The following is an 18,725-nucleotide window of genomic DNA, read 5'->3' as shown; positions in this document are numbered from 1 at the left end:
TTAAAGACAAAATTTATTTAGGGTTTTACTGAATGTAGTTTTATTTTTAAATCTGTGTAAGGGTTGGTATGAGGCAATGTCTTCTGCATTAAATACAGACTTCAAAATTCACTAGAATCTTTACTTTTAAAGAGATTTGTGAAAAATTGCTGTGTTATTTTTTTAAAGAAGGTATCAGCTTCAATTCAAGAAGAGAAAAAACAAAATCCCATTATTTTTAAAAGGAAGGGCTGTTAAAATTGAATGCATAATATCGCAATAACACATGTTTCTGGATTGTTCTTTCATGTGGTTCAGTACATTGCTCTGTTTGTAACCTACAGTTCCATGATTTCTATGACATTACATGAGTTAGAAATCTGCAACTATTCCAATCCTTAATTTCTGAAAGTACATTATGAATGTAAATAGGGGCTTAACTTTTGAATTATCACTGATTATTAATTACAATTGTTATCTTTAATTACTGTCTCATTTTTACTAATGAAAAATAATTAAGGCATCACAAAATATTGATATGTTAATGTCTAAAAAGACTAAGCATATACCATTTGGGTTAAATGGCAGTATTTATGACTGGTTTTTAAAGTCATAGTAGCAGTTGTCTTTAAGAGACACTATTTGGGAATGTTGCTTAGTAGGAAATATTTTCAGATGAAATATCTAATGGGAAGGATATTATTTTAATTTTTTTTTAAGAGAAGGACACACCTACAGATATACACCAGCATTTAAATATATAGAACACAAATAAGTTTCCCTTTTTCCTAAATTCACATCTGCTTATCCCTTTTCCTAGTTTGCCAATACCAAGTTGTGTGTACTTCAGATTTTTTTGAGAGGTGGTTAGGGGTGCTTAAACTCGGTGAATATGATTTCCTTAGTATATACAGTTTGCTTTGCTAAGATGCTTTATGTACTCCTGATACAGAAGTGAAATACCTCCTGGGGTTTTTTTAAATGCTTGAATATATGAATTTCAGACAGTTTCTGTTGCATAACAAAATCGTGATCCTGATTGTTGGTGATTACAAAATACAGATATTTTAACGTTTGAGTTTTAAATATATGACTCCTTTAATATTACAAAATATATTTTATATTTGAAATTTTTATATTTCAGATATTTTCTAGTTCAACTTTTTGTTTTGATGGTAATCATAATTTGGCTAAATAATATAGCACTTCGAGATAGATTTCATTTACTTAAGCTGTAATTAAATATCTGGAACACATAAGAAAATAAAATTCATTAATGAATGAAAAGACACATTTCACCTTTGAAAAAGTTCTGAGTACTGTATGTCTTTATTATCCTGTTGGGAATTTGGGAAATGGCAGATCTTTGCCATTCACACAGGTTTTTTCTTTTTAATCAGGCAGTAGAAGGAAAAAAGTTTTCTCTCCTTTTTCAGCACCTCTATGTTTCTCAGTGTCTCATGTAAACAAAATCTTAAGAAAATATTCTGCAGCAACGTTTGTGGAAATATTGTGTTTTGTATGATCACTGCAGGATATTGTTCTGTCTGCTGAGCATGTTAGTTAGGTGTCATTGAGTTTTTTTTAGTCCCGTAAGTAAATGCATATCTGTTTAATTTACTGGTCGAATAAGTTATTAATACTTTAGATTATGCTGTAGACTGCTTATCATTTCAAAGATATATTTTAAATAGTTAAAAATAGACATTTTAAGTCCTATTTTATTTCTACTTATTACTATATCTAGTGTACATTTTTATCTACTTAGTGAAGAATTCCAATTTATGTTGTGTTTACAGGGGTTGATTTTGAAAGCATGGCTTGATCTCACCTCTGGGAAGGAAACTCACGTCAAAAAAGCTGTGAAATACTTTGATGAAGCACTGCAGGAAGGCAATGATGTTTTTGCTCTGCTTGGTAAAGTAAGTTTACTTCATGATTTTAACGCCTCCTGAATGTCGTATTAGTCTTGTAGAGTGATTGGAGAGATGCTGAGAAGAATTGTCTACAAGTGAGCTTGTCCAGGCTCTTTTTGCTCAGAGGAAAAGACTAAGTTTTACCAGAAATGATGTTTCAGTTGATTTATGAAATTGTTTAAATAATATAAAACAGTTGTCACGCAAGTTGATTACTAGCACAATAATACTGGCACTTTCGTTTCCTGTGGTAAATGGCCCATTTTAAACTGTTTGTACATATTTTTAACGATTAACTGAGATTCATAAGACTTCTCACTTTCTTTGTAGATTGAGACAACGGGGAATGCCTGCATTGCAATACTAGTACGCTGTGTCTGTTTGTTACCTTATATGTAATTACAAATTTCTGAGGCATTCTTGTTGTATTACTACATTTCTGTAGTGTCAACATTCCTGCAATGATAATATAGATTAAATAGTCTAAATGGATGTTATGATTTTACTACGTAGAAATGAAAAAACTGAATTTATTCATGTATTTGTATGTGTGAAACAAAGTTTCATATCTTTTTGCGTGGGACACCTATCCACATTGCAGAATTGCTCTGTGCCATGGCAAAAAAAGTAGTAGTTAAACACAATATTGTGATCACCTCTGAATATTGTTAATGTAATTTCTAAATTGTCGTTAGTCTGTTTCAAATGTTCATTTTCTGGTTTCAGATTATACTACTTGTTTATATCCAGAAATTGTTACTCATTAGTGTGTATTCTAAATATAAATGCAGAAAAAAATGGTTAATTGAAAATAAGACTGCTAAAGTTCAGGAGAGCATGCACAGTGGTATTTGGTTAGGCATGTGTATATGGCTATATGTGGACTGATGAGTTCAGTTAGCAGTATGTTTCAAATTTAGTTACTGTGATTAGATTTTAGACAAACGGCTCTTGCCATGCCTTACAAAATAAACTCTCAGAACTACTGTGTTTGCACCATTTCAACCTCAAAGATAGGAAATAGTATGACATGCACACAGTTACCTGGACTATGGTAAGTTAATTTTAAGCATCAAAGCAAAATAGAGGATTTAAACTTCAGATTAATTTCCATTCAAATTCATTTAAAACTGTGATACTTGATACTTCTGAAGCAGTTTTGTGTTTTGAGTGCCATGTAAATTGCTTTACAATGAAGAAATTGATAAATCTAGCAACACCAATAGTGACCTACCGAGTAGATGTTTTTGGATGGTATGTAACTCAGGGCTTGAAAAAATACTTAATCTGTGAGTCAAATACCCTAAATATCCTAACACTGTGAGATGCTTTGTACAAATTTATTTAAAAACTAGTAAGACAAGTTTACTTTTAAGCTACATCTCTGTCTTTTTCTTGATTGTAAATAAATAGTAACTTGTAAATACTGCAATTACCAGGTTTTGAATGGCATCTTTTGCTATTTGATTATTACAGTATCTCGAGTTGTAGCTGATACTGAAGTAAAACTATTACTTTAAAGAATGATTTTTTTTTTCTCACTAGCTCTTTTGTGATTTTAGCATGAACTTCTGAATCTTCTCACTTATGTGAGTGTACAGGCTTTTGATGTGACTTCTCTTCCTTTCATTAGGCACAGTATCTTGAGGTCCGACAGACTTATTCAGGAGCTCTGGAAATTGTGAACCAGATAATTGCCAACTTTCCAAACTTTGTTCCTGCTTTCATAAAGAAAATGAAGTTACAACTAGCTTTGCAGGACTGGGAGCAAGCAGTTGAAACGGCACATAGGTTGAGTATGAAGTAACACACCACTAATTGTGTTCTTGCCGTGTTTACACTATAAGAACACTTTGAAACAAAAGTAGTTGGGTTTCCATTCATTTCTAATGAATTTTAACTAGTTGAATCACTTTTTCTTAAAATACAAATTTGAGTTTTACTAGAACCTAGCCTTGCAATTCTGTGAGGATACTGCATCAATACCCAATCTGTTTTGGATGGAAGAGGATCTTTTTCTACATAGGCATGAAGTAACAAAATTATAATTTGAATTGAGAGCTCTGACTTAATGTACCTATGCAATGCAAGTTATTTTATTCCCCTTTAAGGATAAAATAGACGATTGAGCAAAGATTTTGTTTTGATTTCATTACATTCATCTTTTGTTTGGCTGCAGACTATTGCAGAAAGATGCCCTCAATTTGGAAGCCATAAGAATGGAGGCCCTGCATTATCTGTGCAGAGAAGGAAATATATCTGAGGTGAGTCTATGCGGCAGACTACTGAGCATAACACAGTATTTGCAGGGACTAGATGCCACATGCTCTGTCTTCTTTATGTCTTATCCTCATATATTTTGTCTGGTCCTGTGCTACACTATTTATCTGCAGGAAGAGGTATATTCACCTATTCTGACTAAAATGGCTGCTTTATTGTTCGGATGTTTTCTAGATTTTTTTAGAAGTAGATTTTGAAGTGATAAGTTTTTTGAAGGGGATCATAGTCATAGTCTGTCATGTTAGGTCATACAGACTGTGCTTTGCTCAGCCTTTTTGACAATTACTGGGAGGGTTTTTCAGGAAAAAGAGTTTGCTGTAACTTTTCCTTCTACTCCTGACATCCTTTTCTGCACAGGAATATATGCTTGTATCATGGAAGATTATGCCCTTTTTCAGGAAATTTAAGAAATATATTATCTAAATTGTAACCAAAACTAATTAGATATTATTTTAAAATATCTTTTTTTTTTTTTCATTATGCAGAAGTGCTAGTATAATTTAAGTGGAGATTTAGCAAAAAAAAGTAAAGTGTCTTCAATGTTTTGTAGGTTTTTCCAAGTTGTAGTGTAAAAGGTATTTTAGATTATTTAACACTTTTTAGTTATTGCAAAGAGCTCTTTAGTCATTAATGTATTTATAGTCAAGTTTAAGTCTTAATTACGCATAATCATAGGAAATATGGAGAAATAGTGACAATTGCAGATTCTAGTTCAGTAAAGATGTCCAGGAATGAAACATGCTGGTCATGGCAGGGTATAAACAAAAGATTCTGGAGCAAAATGTCACATGTGACTAAGACCAATGTCTAGGAAAAAATTAAATAATTATGAAATGTAAACATGATTCAGGTGTCTGTATCAAAAATCATACAAAAAAACTTTATTAACTTTCTTATTGTAACCCCAGAAACACCTAAAATACCTTAGATGGTTTGAGAAACTGTGATGTTAAAAGTCTGAGCATCTGGAAGTGCTTTGGTTTTGACCATATGTGTCTGTGTCACACTGAGGCCCATACAAGATTCACGGACAGGATTACTCAGACTATGTTGCTTTAACGGACTGTTCCATTATATCAGAATCAGGTTGTCTTTCACTTTTTTTAAGGTGTGTATAGAGGAGACACCATTTCATTCATTTCCACTTTACTATTCAAAAGCATTTTTCTAGAAATTCTAAAAGAATCTAACTCTTAGCCTTGAAAACTTCTGAATTCAAATTCCAAGATACCATTGCACACTAAATTATGTGACTAGTTTTTAGTGAAAACTGTTCAATTTTTCTTACTTTTCTTTCCATTTCTTATTGTGTTACTCCTTTTTCTCCAAGGCTTCAGCAAGACTGGGAGACCTAATTAAAGCTTTGGACAGATTAGAACCACGTAATGCACAGCTCTTCTGTAAAATGGCTTTAGCTTTCAGTAGAACAGTGAGTATTCAGGTTTGTTTTCCTTCAGCAGCATACAACTAACTCCATATCATGGGATTTATTTTATTTCCTGTTAGACAGGTATTAAATATCTACTAAAAAGTAGAAGATTGCAGACAATTTAAATTGATTACCTCATGCAGCCTTTGGTAACTACAGTATTAAAGTTTTATATTCAGTATTAATTACGGTATTTAAACCATCTCATTCTAAAAACGTTTACACAGCTTGCTTTTAAATGAGAAAAGAGTTTCCAGTGTAAATGCACTCAAATATCCACCAACGGTATTCTTAGTACAGGAAAGTGACAAGGTTAATCATAGATCCTTGAAACAAAAGGCTTTTTTAATCTTTAAATTTATTAGAATTGTCATAAGGAAGCATTGAGAGCAAATACCAACTGTTCCTTATTGTATGGTATTGCATATTTATGTTTGAATCCAGCATACTTTAATGTCACAATTTTTATATAATTACTACAAATTATGTTGGTTTTGTACTGTCTCAACTGCTGCATCAATATTCAGTGGGTTTTTTTTCTAAGTGAATCTGAAAAATAAGAAAAACTTAAACTTTAAAGATTGTTCTTTCCATTAGTGTGGCCGGAATCAGCTCATTCTTCAACACACACAAGCATTAGTTGAAAGAGCGTTTGATTTGGCATCCGACAATGCAGAATTTGCCACTGAACTTGGCTACCAAATGATTTTGCAAGGAAAAGCGAAAGAAGCACTGAAGTGGTACAAGACTGCTATGACACTTGATGAAACAAATGTTTTTGCGCTAACTGGTAAGATTTTGCACTTTGTTTTGTGTTCTACTGTTTTTAAGATGCAAACAACTCTTTGATGAAGTCTCATTTTGCTTTATGATGCTTCTACTTAGTCTAGAACTAGCTGAAGATTTACTCTTTTAAACTTGGTAATAGAGGGGATGAGATCTTTCCACAGAACTGCTTTATGGCATTTTGTATATTAATTTATCAATAGTGTATCATCTGTCCTAGGTATTTCTAAGTACATAAAGTCTGCATTACCATAAGTTTTGCTCTATTTCTTCTTGTTATATCAACACTTTTTGAAGAGGTTGAGAGAAAAAAATAGTTCTGGAGAATAAAGCATGTGCTTGACTGGGAAGATGAATCTGCAATAAAATGTTAAAATATGTTACAGGAATTATCCGTTGTCAGCTAATACAAGGGCAATTAGAAGATGCAGAGCAGCAGTTGGAGTTTCTTAATGAAATTCAACAATCCATTGGGAAATCTGGGGTAGGAGACACCTTCCTTCAGTAAAATACTTTGATTACAGGCCGAATTGTCATCTACTATCTACTTAACGTTTGCTTCAGTCACCTCAGCATGGCTTTCTTAATGGGAATGCCATTAAATCCAAATTTCCAATTCTTCTACCTGTCAATCTAAGTTAGTGTTACCTAACTCTGCAAAATAAGGCTTTTTGCTTTTAGAGCAGAAAGATCATTGCCTTCTTGCATTGCTTTATCTCTAAAGATAAGTTTGAAACATCAAGAAGCAAGGGGTTTACTTATTTTCAGGATTTTGCTGTCAGAAGAAAATTAAAGCTTCTTGCATAAATGAAACTAATGCATTGATATATAATAATCGTGTCATTTACAGTGAATATACTAAATGTCTTACAGTATCCCTAAAGATGAAATGACTAACATGAACAATTATGTAGTATGGTATGAATAACAGATTAATATATCTGGAGCACGGAGGATGTTTTATTTCTTTTGTGTTTCTTTTCTATAGGAATTATCTTTCCTGTGTGCAGTACTAGCTATGAAAAAACACAAGAGACAAGAAGAAGTTATTGCTTTATTGAATGATGTTCTGGATACTCACTTTTCATCTTTGCATGGTTTTCCTCTTGGTGTGGAATATTTTGAAAAGCTAAATCCTGATTTCTTGCTAGAAATCATTAAGGAATATCTTAATTTTTGCCCAGCACAGGTAAGCAGCTCTAGATCACGTCTGTCTGAAATTGGAAATTATTATTGGATGTAACTTGAGATTAGATAATCATACAGCAAAAGTTGAGAAAAATTTCCCACTTAAAATTTGGATTTATTTGAAGTAAAATGTGTTTTGTGATATTAAACTGCTATTTAATAAAAATATCTAGGAAAATATGTGAGCAAGTAACAGTAACGACACATGAGGAATCTTGAGTATTTGTTTAATGCATTCTGTGTATGTATTTATACTTTCGTAGTGTCTCTTTTGATCAGGATACTGTAACAATACAGGGAATAGAACTATCTCAATATGAAACTAGGATATTTACACCGATGATCCTATTCTTGAAATATTTTTGTCAGCTCATGATATCTTTACATACGTTCTTTCCTCGTTTCAGTTTCTTCTGTGTGTTGGTAAAAATGAAAGGAATATTACACTTTTATATTTATTATTCCTAATTCCAAAGGAAAAAATCTCACCTAGATGGCTAATTTTCTGTTACTGAATTTGCTTGTGCTAGTTTCTTTAAATAGTATCTTCCTTAAATAGATTATTCTTCTGAAGTATCTGGGAGATGACTTGTGCCACCCTGTCATTAGCATACTTCTCGTCTAATTATAGAATCTCCCCATAAATATTTGTTTACATACAGTTTTAAAATCTAATAGGAAAACAAGTAGTTTTCCATCGTTATGATCTGTCCCACCATCTATAATGAAAGTGCAGTGTTTGAAAGTCTAAAACTTCAGTAGTAATGACAGTTTCATGTCACAGATGGAGATACGTAAGAAGCATCATTCTATGGAAGTGTCTTGTCTGAGGATTTCCCTGGGATGTATTCCAGAAGTATTTCATGGCAATGATGGGTTGTAATTTGGAATGAAAACTGGTTTTCTTGAACTTTTATCCATAGAAAGATTTGTAAAAGAGATGAGCTTTTCCTGAAGTTCTGTTATCTCTTCATTGGAAAAGGAGTTTGTGGTATTAGAAAGTATTTTAGCCAGGTGGTGGAGGCTTCCACTTTGGTAGTGGAGGATTGCTGCTTTCTTAGGGTGTGAGTGCCTTGGAAATGTTAGCTGTGAACAGAAGGATCTCTGGGTTGCCTTTTCCTTTTATAGAACGGTTAGCAACTAGCTGAAGTAATAGATGGAAATGCATAATGTTTCTGATAATGGGCTCTTAAAATGTGGTAGGTTATACTAGTAGCTTACGTGAAAGTAGTGATTTTTCAGCTGCTCTTTTCAGTTTGTTGCTAACAGTATGGATATGTTCCGTGGGATGAAATGAGAGTAGGAAGGATAGGGTAAGAAGAGTTTTTGCTCATCCCTTTGATCTTTCATTGTAGCTTCAGCTCTCTTAAAATTTATTTCACATTAGCATTATGTTGGATGACTTGGTGTGGTAATTCAGATTATGTCACCAGATGTTTATGCATTGACTCTTCAGCTATGTTAGGTCTAAAGTGTTTTACCATCCCTGAAGTCCATATGGCTGTCATGTTCCTGCTGGTGTAGAGAAGGTGCCCTCTTACATTTAAAATGTGTTTTAGATTTCTTCACAATGACAGCTTTCAGCTTTTTGGGTTGAAGAAAATAGCAATGCTTTGTTATTGCTCATTTGAGTTTAAAGTAAAGCTGAGGCTTAAAATGAAATCCTGTCCAAAAATCCAAAACCTGTCAACTGAAGTCTTGTTTTTCTATTTGTTTGGGTTTTTTTAATTCCTAGCCTGCAAATCCTGGGCAGTCTCCTTCACCACTTCTCAAGCACTGTGCTTCTGTTCTTGAAACTGTGGTAAAAACCGTGCCTGGTCTTCAACGAGCTGTCTTTCTGCTTGCAAAAGTGAAATACTTGTCAGGTAATAGTTATGTGAACAGCTAGCTGTCTACCTCTTAGTTACTGTTATATTAAAAATTAACTTTACACTGTTAAATCATAACAAATATTTTTCTTTCACTGCAGAACATGCTTTACAGTTAGGTGAAGAACATTTCCATTGCCTTTTTTGTGATTTCTAAGAGTGTAACTGAATTGTACAGGCATATAAATATGGTCATTTTTCATCTCTTGTTTCAAAAATAGATGACTTGTTGAATGATTTTCAGATGGAACAACAAGAAAATATCTTACCTTTGATCTGGATTTTATTTCATTTCATAGGCAAATAATACTGAATATGAGTTTATTCACTAAATGCTCACATTTATTTATAAGCAAATAAGTTATAAAATTGGTAATTAATAAATGTTCTAGATTTAAGCTCTCTATTTCATATCAAGTACTTTATCCTTTTTTTACTTCCTAGGTGATATTGAAGCAGCCCATGGTAATCTACAGTACTGTCTTGAAAGGAATCCTTCTTATGCAGATGCACACTTGCTAATGGCCCAGGTGTATTTGGCTCAAAACAATACTAAGCTATGTTCTCAATCCTTGGAACTTTGTCTGAGCTACAATTTTGAGGTGAGATGATCTGAAGTTGTATGGTTTTGTATGTAAATGTTTTATGACTCTTCCACTACAAGCTCAGTATCTAAATGTTTGTATAAATACAGTATTTGAATATTTATCTAAGAAATTGCCATAAGGACAAGATTAATACCTTATTGCAACTTACTGAAATTGGTTTGAAATATAAAGGCTATAAATGGTAGCTTTTTCTCAAATCCTCACATACATACTAAAACCATGTTATATAAGGAGAATTGTAATTCCAGACTAACCTTGCACCAGTCTTTAAAAGCTAACATTGGATCACTCTTCAGGTACTTTTTTGTTGTTCATGGTCTTGTACAGCTGTACAGTTGGTAATGAAGATATACACAGATACATGAGGGGAGCAGAGGGATCTGTAGTTACCTCTTGACAATATTTATGCTTTTTAAGCACTCTTAAGTGTTAAGAAAATAGTCAGATGCCATGCTCTCTTTCATTAATGTCAGATCTTTGTCCATCTTTCTTGTTCCTTCAGGAGCAAATTTGGAAAATTACACACTGTATTAGAAAACTTTAACAGTTCTGTAGTGATCCTCACCAGTTTTATTTCTTGGGACTATATATTGCAGTAGGATTTTTGACTTGTTGACATCGATGGAGTTTTATAAAGGATTAACACTGAGATGGGAACACTCTATACAGCACTTATTAGGTTGGAGTTGTGCAAAGTCTCTTGACGGTTCACTTGCACAAAATTACTGTTTGCTTGCAAGCATGCTCCCATCATTGTGCCTTCCTCCAAGAAAGCTAAAGATATTAACTACTCAGTTAGGAGATACCAAGGTGCTTGTAACTTTCTACAGTTGCATTTTCCTTATTGACATTTCATCTTCACGTAAAGTATGTTTTAAGAAGGTGGAGAAATGGCAGGCAGGAATTGTGCCAAGTAATGATTGTATACTTCTCTTAATAGCCTGATGAAATGTGCATATAGCAGTGTGAGAGATGCTCAAAATCCTTTAAAATTCAGTCCAGTTTCAAATAACACTGTAATGGAAGTTTTATTATCCTAAACCTTTATCTCATGTAATAGTTTGTGGCTTTAATAAAAACTTCCTTAATTATTAGTTTGTATACTCTATGAAAATGTCAGAATTTTCAGAAGTAGATTTCTGAATTTGAAATCGTGTGTATTTCGAAGAAAGAAGGAACCAAGGTCAATATTTAAAAAGAAGAAAAGTCTTCTTTCAATGGGTTTGAATAAAATAAAATTTGGAAACTTCTTGTCTCATTTTATTCCTTTAGGTGAGAGAACATCCTGTTTATCACTTAATTAAGGCCCAAATACAGAAGAAGATGGGAGAACTAACAGAAGCTATTAAGACCTTACAGATAGCAAAGAATTTGCCTGGAATGAGAAAATCTACAGCTTCCTCAAAAGCTAAAGGAAAAATCATTGAAATTGATGCATGTGATCGTGCGTCTGTCTTCCTAGAGTTAGTAGAAGCACATCGTTTGAATGGAGAACCGGTAAGGTGGCAAACTTGTTAAGATGTAATACATACTGGTAAGAAATTTCCTCTTCCCACTAACAGCAGTGTCTGTCCTCCTTAGTTCAGAATAAAAACTGTTACTTCTTTTACCAAGAGGATTTCTTTGGTAAATTGCCAAGATGTTAATATCTGACTTGAGAGCTGGTACCTGAAATTGTCCAGAAGGAAAAAAAGAAAAAAAAAAAAGACTTCCAGGTGCTCAATTTTGAGTCTACAAAACCCCTTTTAATTACCCTTACTGTCAACTGTATCTTAATAAACAGTAGGACTCTGCATATGTGCGAGAATATAAGAGAAACCATTCGATCGTGTAGTTGGAGGTGACCTCCGGAAGTCATTCTGCTCAAAGCAGGACCTGTTAGAAAAAGGTGCTTAAAGCATTGTCCAGTTGATTTTTTACCTTCTCTTTGTATATATACAACACAAATGTTCCTTTTTTTCTACTAAAGTTTTATTTACAAAATGAAGAGAGAAAAAAGCATATGTTTTAGCAAAACAAACGGATACTGTGGTTTGGGAGTTTCTGTGGTTTTTTGGTTGGTTTGTCTAATGCCCCCAGACATTCATTTACTTGTGATATCTTTATTTTTGGCTGTTTAACAACAGGAAGTATATTAATTCTCCTGGTTTTATTATTTGCAGCATGAAGCTACTAAAATACTGCAAGATGCCATTAATGAATTTTCTGGAACTCCTGAGGAACTAAGAGTTGTGATTGCAAATGCAGATCTGGCAATTGCTCAAGGAGATGTTGAACAAGCCTTGACTATGCTCCGAAATATTACACCTGAACAGCCTTACTTTGTACAAGCTAAAGAAAAAATGGCAGATATTTATCTTCAGTACAGGAAAGATAAGAATTTATATGCTGGCTGCTATAGGTAAAAGTTTGTTGCATGTATTTATTTTCCTAGACATTTAATGATAGCATTTCCCAAGTGACATAATGAATTCGAGTAAGTGTTGAAACAGTTAAAACAGTAATTGGAAGTCCTTTTTTTGAAAGATATCTCAGATATTTTTCTTTGGTTTATTTTCAGAAATAAAAACTAAAATATGCAGAGGGTAAAAATGTTGTGCATATCAAGTATTGACATGTTAAATATTGACAGAAAGTTCTGTCTTCTGTTTCCAGAGACCTAGTAGAAAAACTGCCAAGTGCTCATACTTTTCTTCTTCTTGGTGATGCATACATGAATATTGAAGAAGTAAGTGCTTGCTAGAGATGAATAGTATGATTCAGTCATTTGTTGCCTTTGGCAAGTGGAGACAATGTAGCATGCTGACTCTTATTGATTGGCAAACAGAAACTGCTTTAGGATGTAAAAACCCATAATTGCTGATTGTGAACATAATTGTTCCAAGTTCAAAGAAAAAGCTGTTGAAAATACATTTCTTCTAATAACCAACAGAGAGGATTTTATCTAGAAGAATACTAACCCATAAGACTAACAAAAATCTAAAGTGAGAGCTAAATTAAATTTAGAAAGAAGTTAGAAATGTTTGGAAGAGTTCTGAAGCTTTGAGTAGTTCTAGGTAACTTAGTTCTAATAATGAAAGTTTTAATTAAAATTAAGTTATTGAATATCTGTACATTTTTTATGTCCTTTGCTTTCCTGATGAACTGGAAATGTTGTTCAGTATTTGTAGAAGGCAATGGAGTCAGGTGGACACAGGAATTTGAAGAATGCACATTCGAAGTCTTATTTTGAAAAATATATTACAGGACATGTAATTAATGATTGTTTGCCTAGTAATGTTTGTGTGTAGTTATCTCTTTAATGAAGAATTATAAAACAAAAGGGAGTTTGTTTAGATCTGCTATAAAATGGTTAAAGGGGAGAAATGGATGATCATTCAACACAGTAATAAGTTTCTTAATTAGTGAATATAGTAGTAGAGAGATTTCAGTGGAAAAGGAATCAGGATAATTCAAACTCACTGATTTGCCAAGTTCTCTCCCCATTCTCTTCTAGCACAGAAATATAAATTATGTGGGCTTTACACTTCTTGCAATGTGTGACCATTTTTTTCTCTCAGATGTGTTGTGGCTTATGAACCAGCATTCATTCCTCTGTGTGTGTTACCAGGATTTTGTTTTCTTTATACACTTACCATCTCAATCTTTGTCTTCTGTGTTTTTATTTTTTACTGTTGAAGCCTGATGAAGCCATAGAAGTCTACGAACAGGCCTTGAAGAAAAATCCAAAAGATCCAGCTTTAGCAAGTAAAATTGGAAAAGCTTTGATTAAAATGCATAACTATGCAAAGGTATTCTATAAGTACTGTATAAAGCCAAGTATTGTGTCCATTATTGTCAATGTGGGCTTTGCCTGATTTTGGTTTTAGGTTGGGTAGAAGAAGAAATTCTCTTTAAAACACTAAACAGACTTTTAATCCTGACAATAAGTTTGTAGATCCCTTTGAAAATGGCTTGTCAGTCAGCTCTGTGGCCATTGCACAATACAGGAAGGGAGGAAAGTCTTTTGGGGTAGCCTGGGAGGGAAGCAAGCAGAGTTGTAATGCTGGGGACACGGCATGATTGTACTCTTAGTGCTCAAATACAGGAATCTTGAACCTGCATCTTATGTTTTGTGTATATGTCACTGAGCCTTTTAATCAGTGTTCTTAAATGGGTCTTTTTGACAACATGGAGATTACATGTTTTGTGTTTGCAGTGTTCTTCCATGTACATGCTGCAAAAGAAGCTTGAGAGATTCTCATTTCTTTTTTGGAGGAAGCCAGCATCTTCCCAAGCTGCCATGTGCATTCTTCACAAGTGGCTTTGACATGGATTGATAGACAAGTTCAAATTGCAGAGGAATCAGTGACAACTTCTTATCTTTCAGTAGCTGCTCTTTTTTTCTAGTCACTTGTACTGAAATAATAAACAGTAAATGAGTACAAACAGTGCTTGGGAGACTGAATAAGAGAAATGGCTCTGTGCTTTGTTTCAGCAGCTCCTCTCCCGTAAATGCTTAGCTCAGTCTTCCTGTGTATTTGTAAGAGTCATTTCAAATAATGAGTGGCCTATATATCATGGACCTGGAAGAAGTTAAAATGAGGATCATGAAGGTGATTGGGGGCTGGAGCACCACCTTACCTGTGCACACAGGCTGTGAGAGTTGGGGTTTTTTAGCCTAGAGAAGAGTCCAGGAAGCCTTATAGCAACCTTCAAATACTTAAAGGGAGCCTACAGGAAAGATGGAGAGGGCTTTTTTATTTAGGAGTGGAGTAATAAGACAAGGAGTATTACTTTTAAACTGAAAGAAGGTAGATTTAGATTACATGTTGGGAAGAAATTCTTTACTTTGAGGGTCAGGAAATACTGGAATATGTTGCCCAGAGAAGTTGTGGATGCCTTCTTCCTGGAAGTCTCCAAGGCCAGGTTGGTTGAGGCTTTGAGCAGCCTGGTCTAGTAGATGTCCCTCCCTATGGCATAGGGATTGGAACTAGATGATCTTTAAGGTCCCTTCAGACCCGAATGATTCTGTGAAATTTCTTTTCTGCTTTGGATTCGGGACAGGACTACTAGCTCTAATCATAATTTCTTGACGGGCTTAATGTTGATTGAACATCCCAGTCCAAGGTTGTGTATTGGCAGCTTTGAAAAGTGATACTGCACAGACTTTTCCAAACAATGTACTAATATGCCACCATCTCTACCTGTTTAAATTTACACATTTATTGCCATTGTCCCAGGAGATTGCCTAAGGGCAAACATGGCGTTAGCTCCATGGAGCAAATCCAAAGGTTCTGTCTCCTCTTGGAACATCAGTTTGATAATTTATTTGCAGGAAGACAGTTAATGACCAAGCAAGTTACCAAGTAGTGACTAGGGAGTTGTGTTGCATAAAAATTCCATTATATATTTCTTTCGTAGCACATTGAATGTGAAATAGTCAGTGTGGTGTTCCAGAAAACGTACAGATCTTTGTGTTTGGGATGTATGAGCTGGTTCTTGCATATGTGCAATGTGGTTAGTCAAATGCACTATCACTGTTTTCAGATTGGTTAGATGGAAGCCTTTCACTTTAAAGCACTAAACAGTGATTGTTATCCTGGAAGTAAGTTTGCAGAGGCCCTTCAAAATATCTGGCCAAGGCAGTTAACGCGTTGGTGGATATACAATTGCAGTTCTAGTGACTTGCAGTTTGTGGTTTTGGGCCTACACTTAAAAGCATCTTTAATTACTTCACCATTGACCCAGCCTTGTTGTATTTTCTAGCCTTAACATTGGCTAGGAGAGTAGAGATGTAGGCTTTAATTTCTTATCATAGGAAAAACAAAATAAAATGTTTGGGGAAAACTTACAGGAGCAAATTATTTTATTTGGACAATCTCAGACTGTTGGAGGATGTGTCCAAATTGTGTTTTGTGCCTGCAATGTTAGAATTTTCACTTGCTTCTGTTTAGGTCAGTATTCCAAGCAGTTCTGTATATGATTCCTATTTTGCTCCATGATACTTCAGACCTTTTGTGTGTGTGTGTCTAGTAATCTAATGTACTGTGAGAGTTCCTACTGTTTCTAAAGAAAACCTTGTCATCTACATTGTAATGGATGTTTTATGGACTGAAGTTTTTGAGGTTTCGGCTATGTTATCCTTGCAGTGCTTAAGCCTATAATAAGTAAGTTGCCTAAAACATGCACTGTGATGTATGTTATGCATGTTTAAACGTGTTCTGCCTTAAAGCTATAGTAAAATATTTAAAATTCTTTTTGGAAATGTAAATTTTCAACATAATTCTGGTTCTGATTTTCCTCTTTACTTAGGGAGGTAACATCTGATTTTAAGACTAAGTTGTTATTTTTAGGTGGTTTTCATTTTAAACTTTCAGAATAATAGTTTCTTGATTCAGAGCATTCTTTTTTTTCTTGAGTAAAGATTTTACTTTTTTCATACGATTGTCAGTTTTTATGTTTAGAAATATAAAGAGAAGACTTCTATTACATTATACTTATTTAGTACTTTCAAACTTTTCATTGTTTCTTTGAAAGTAATGAAAAATACTTTTTATTACATCTTCTTTGTAGACTTGGGTAAAATATTTGTAATCTAGTATACGGTAAATCAGAACTTTATAACTCCAGTCTGACTGGAATTATACAACTTGAGCAGCTAATGAAAATGCAGTTTAATTGGCAGTGATCCTATCAAAGACAGAACGTGATAATGTGGTTAGGCTCTGTAAATGCATATTTAGCAAAATGTGGGCTCTAGTTATTCTAAGCATCTCTTATTTGGCATTACATTTTTTGAAGCCTGGACTTGCAACTGAATAATATCTTTTTAATTATAGAATCATAGAATGACAGTATTTATTAGAAATTACATAGTTAAAAAAGAAGTGAAGAAGGTAGAGAAATCTCTAAGCAGCAAGTCATTAAATACTTAAGCAGCAAGGTTGTTGTCTTTAAGATTTGCCTTTGAACAATACTCATATTTTTGTTCCTTCTCTTTAGGCAATCAGTTACTATGAGGCTGCATTGCGAAGCAGTCAACAGAATTTCCTTCGCTATGATTTGGCTGAGCTTTTAATGAAACTGAAGCAGTATGAAAAGGCAGAAAAAGTACTTCAGCAAGCTTTAGATCATGAGCCTGGTATGAATGTTACTAATTTACAGCAAAACACACAATTTCTACTGTTTCTTTTCTGCATGATTCTAGGGAATAAATAAGTTCCATATAAACTTGTATTTGAACTGTAAAATATAGGAAACTATTAAGTGATGAGAAACTCACTCTTAAATTTCACTTACATTTAAAAGTCATTTTGCCAGGACTCTTAAGCCTGGAGCATCTGTGATAGATAAAATCAGTAAAAACAATAGCAGAGCTCCATATATGCAGAGTTCACTGTCATCTGTTCTAATTAGTGTTCTGATTCTGAAGTGATCAAGTATAGATGAGTCATTCCTGCTGTTAGGGGATGGTTATTTTGGAGGTAATTGCTGCCCAGTATCCTTCAGAGCAAGGAGACTAAACTGGTTGAAGATGTCTCTCAGAGCCCTCTGTTCTGATTAGAAATTTGCACCTAGAAGCTAAAACTTACTATACCCATAATTAAGGAAAACATTTTACGGTGGTTTAATTAAATCTGTTAACTTTTATGATTATCTGAATACTGAAACAAAATTATCAAGATAACACTTTGTCAATAGCTTAAAGTGAATGCACGCCAGGGAGAACTTGTTTTCTTCAATATTATTTTATGTGTATATATATATATATATATATATACTTTAACCATTATTCAAAAAGAGCTTGCTTTTTTGAATAGATATTGAAGTATTTAGTTAAAATAACTGTGTTCATGTCTGTTTCAGACTATAGCAAAAGAAAGGTAGTTTTAGATCCGACTGAAATTTCATCAAACAATATTCTGCTTTTTGGGTGTACAGTAGCTCTCACTGAAACAATTTGGATATTTTTATTGACTTTGAGGAGGATTTAGACAATAAATATCTGAAAAGACTTTCCTGTCGACTTAAAGCAAAAGCTTTTCTCTCACACTCCTCTATTTCTGACAATACAAATCACAATAGACTTTTTTTTAAATCTCTTTTGCATCTTTCAATGTCTGTGGCCTACACTGTCTGGAGCTTGTAATGTTTACAGTAACAACACACCCAGGCAAATCATGATCTTAAATACAAAAGATTGAGCCATGAACTTTTCTTTTGAGCTCTTGTCTGAAGCATGAAGAGAGCTTGCTCTTTCTTTGATTTTACCGCTATCAGTTCTTAGGTCTGTTTAATATAATTCTTGCAGCTAATGAATTGTCTTCTCTGATGGAAGATGGACGTTACCATGTGCTTCTGGCAAAAATTTACAGCAAAAGGGAGAAGATTGATGAAGCTATTTTTTCATTACAACAGGTAAAGGGGAAAACAAAAAACCCTACAAAAGTTTGCTGTGTCCTCACTTTTGTTGCTGATTTCACTTTTATCTCAGATTCTAACCACAATATTTCTGTGAATGAGAAAAACACATACATGTTAGGGATAAAGTACCAGTGAGTGATGTGAAATGTAAAGAAAATAATTGCTTAGAAAATCTGAACTTTTTGTGAGAAATCATAGCTGAATGTTAGATCAGAATACAGACTTTTGCAGGACACCTTCATTCTTACTATGCACTCATTTGTTT

General features: G+C 33.8%; 1 protein-coding gene across 4 annotated transcripts in view; it reads left to right on the top strand.

The window, feature by feature from the left end:
* TTC21B (tetratricopeptide repeat domain 21B) overlaps positions 1 to 18,725 on the top strand; it is a 38,189-nt gene that overhangs the window by 3,945 nt on the left and 15,519 nt on the right. For all 4 annotated transcript variants that reach the window (XM_062005041.1, XM_062005039.1, XM_062005040.1 and 1 more), the window contains exons 5-19: positions 1,779 to 1,901; positions 3,529 to 3,686; positions 4,075 to 4,159; positions 5,506 to 5,604; positions 6,202 to 6,394; positions 6,777 to 6,874; positions 7,379 to 7,579; positions 9,314 to 9,443; positions 9,891 to 10,048; positions 11,327 to 11,551; positions 12,217 to 12,455; positions 12,710 to 12,782; positions 13,735 to 13,845; positions 17,039 to 17,177; positions 18,348 to 18,454. In XM_062005041.1, the coding sequence (XP_061861025.1) occupies positions 1,779 to 1,901; positions 3,529 to 3,686; positions 4,075 to 4,159; positions 5,506 to 5,604; positions 6,202 to 6,394; positions 6,777 to 6,874; positions 7,379 to 7,579; positions 9,314 to 9,443; positions 9,891 to 10,048; positions 11,327 to 11,551; positions 12,217 to 12,455; positions 12,710 to 12,782; positions 13,735 to 13,845; positions 17,039 to 17,177; positions 18,348 to 18,454 (2,139 nt within the window). The remainder of the gene's footprint in view (positions 1 to 1,778; positions 1,902 to 3,528; positions 3,687 to 4,074; positions 4,160 to 5,505; positions 5,605 to 6,201; positions 6,395 to 6,776; positions 6,875 to 7,378; positions 7,580 to 9,313; positions 9,444 to 9,890; positions 10,049 to 11,326; positions 11,552 to 12,216; positions 12,456 to 12,709; positions 12,783 to 13,734; positions 13,846 to 17,038; positions 17,178 to 18,347; positions 18,455 to 18,725) is intronic.

This window comes from Colius striatus, chromosome 11, assembly GCF_028858725.1.
Source record: "Colius striatus isolate bColStr4 chromosome 11, bColStr4.1.hap1, whole genome shotgun sequence".
Taxonomy (NCBI): Eukaryota; Metazoa; Chordata; class Aves; order Coliiformes; family Coliidae; genus Colius; species Colius striatus.
Note: the sequence above shows the minus strand (reverse complement) of the source record. Positions and strands in the feature narration are given on the sequence as shown.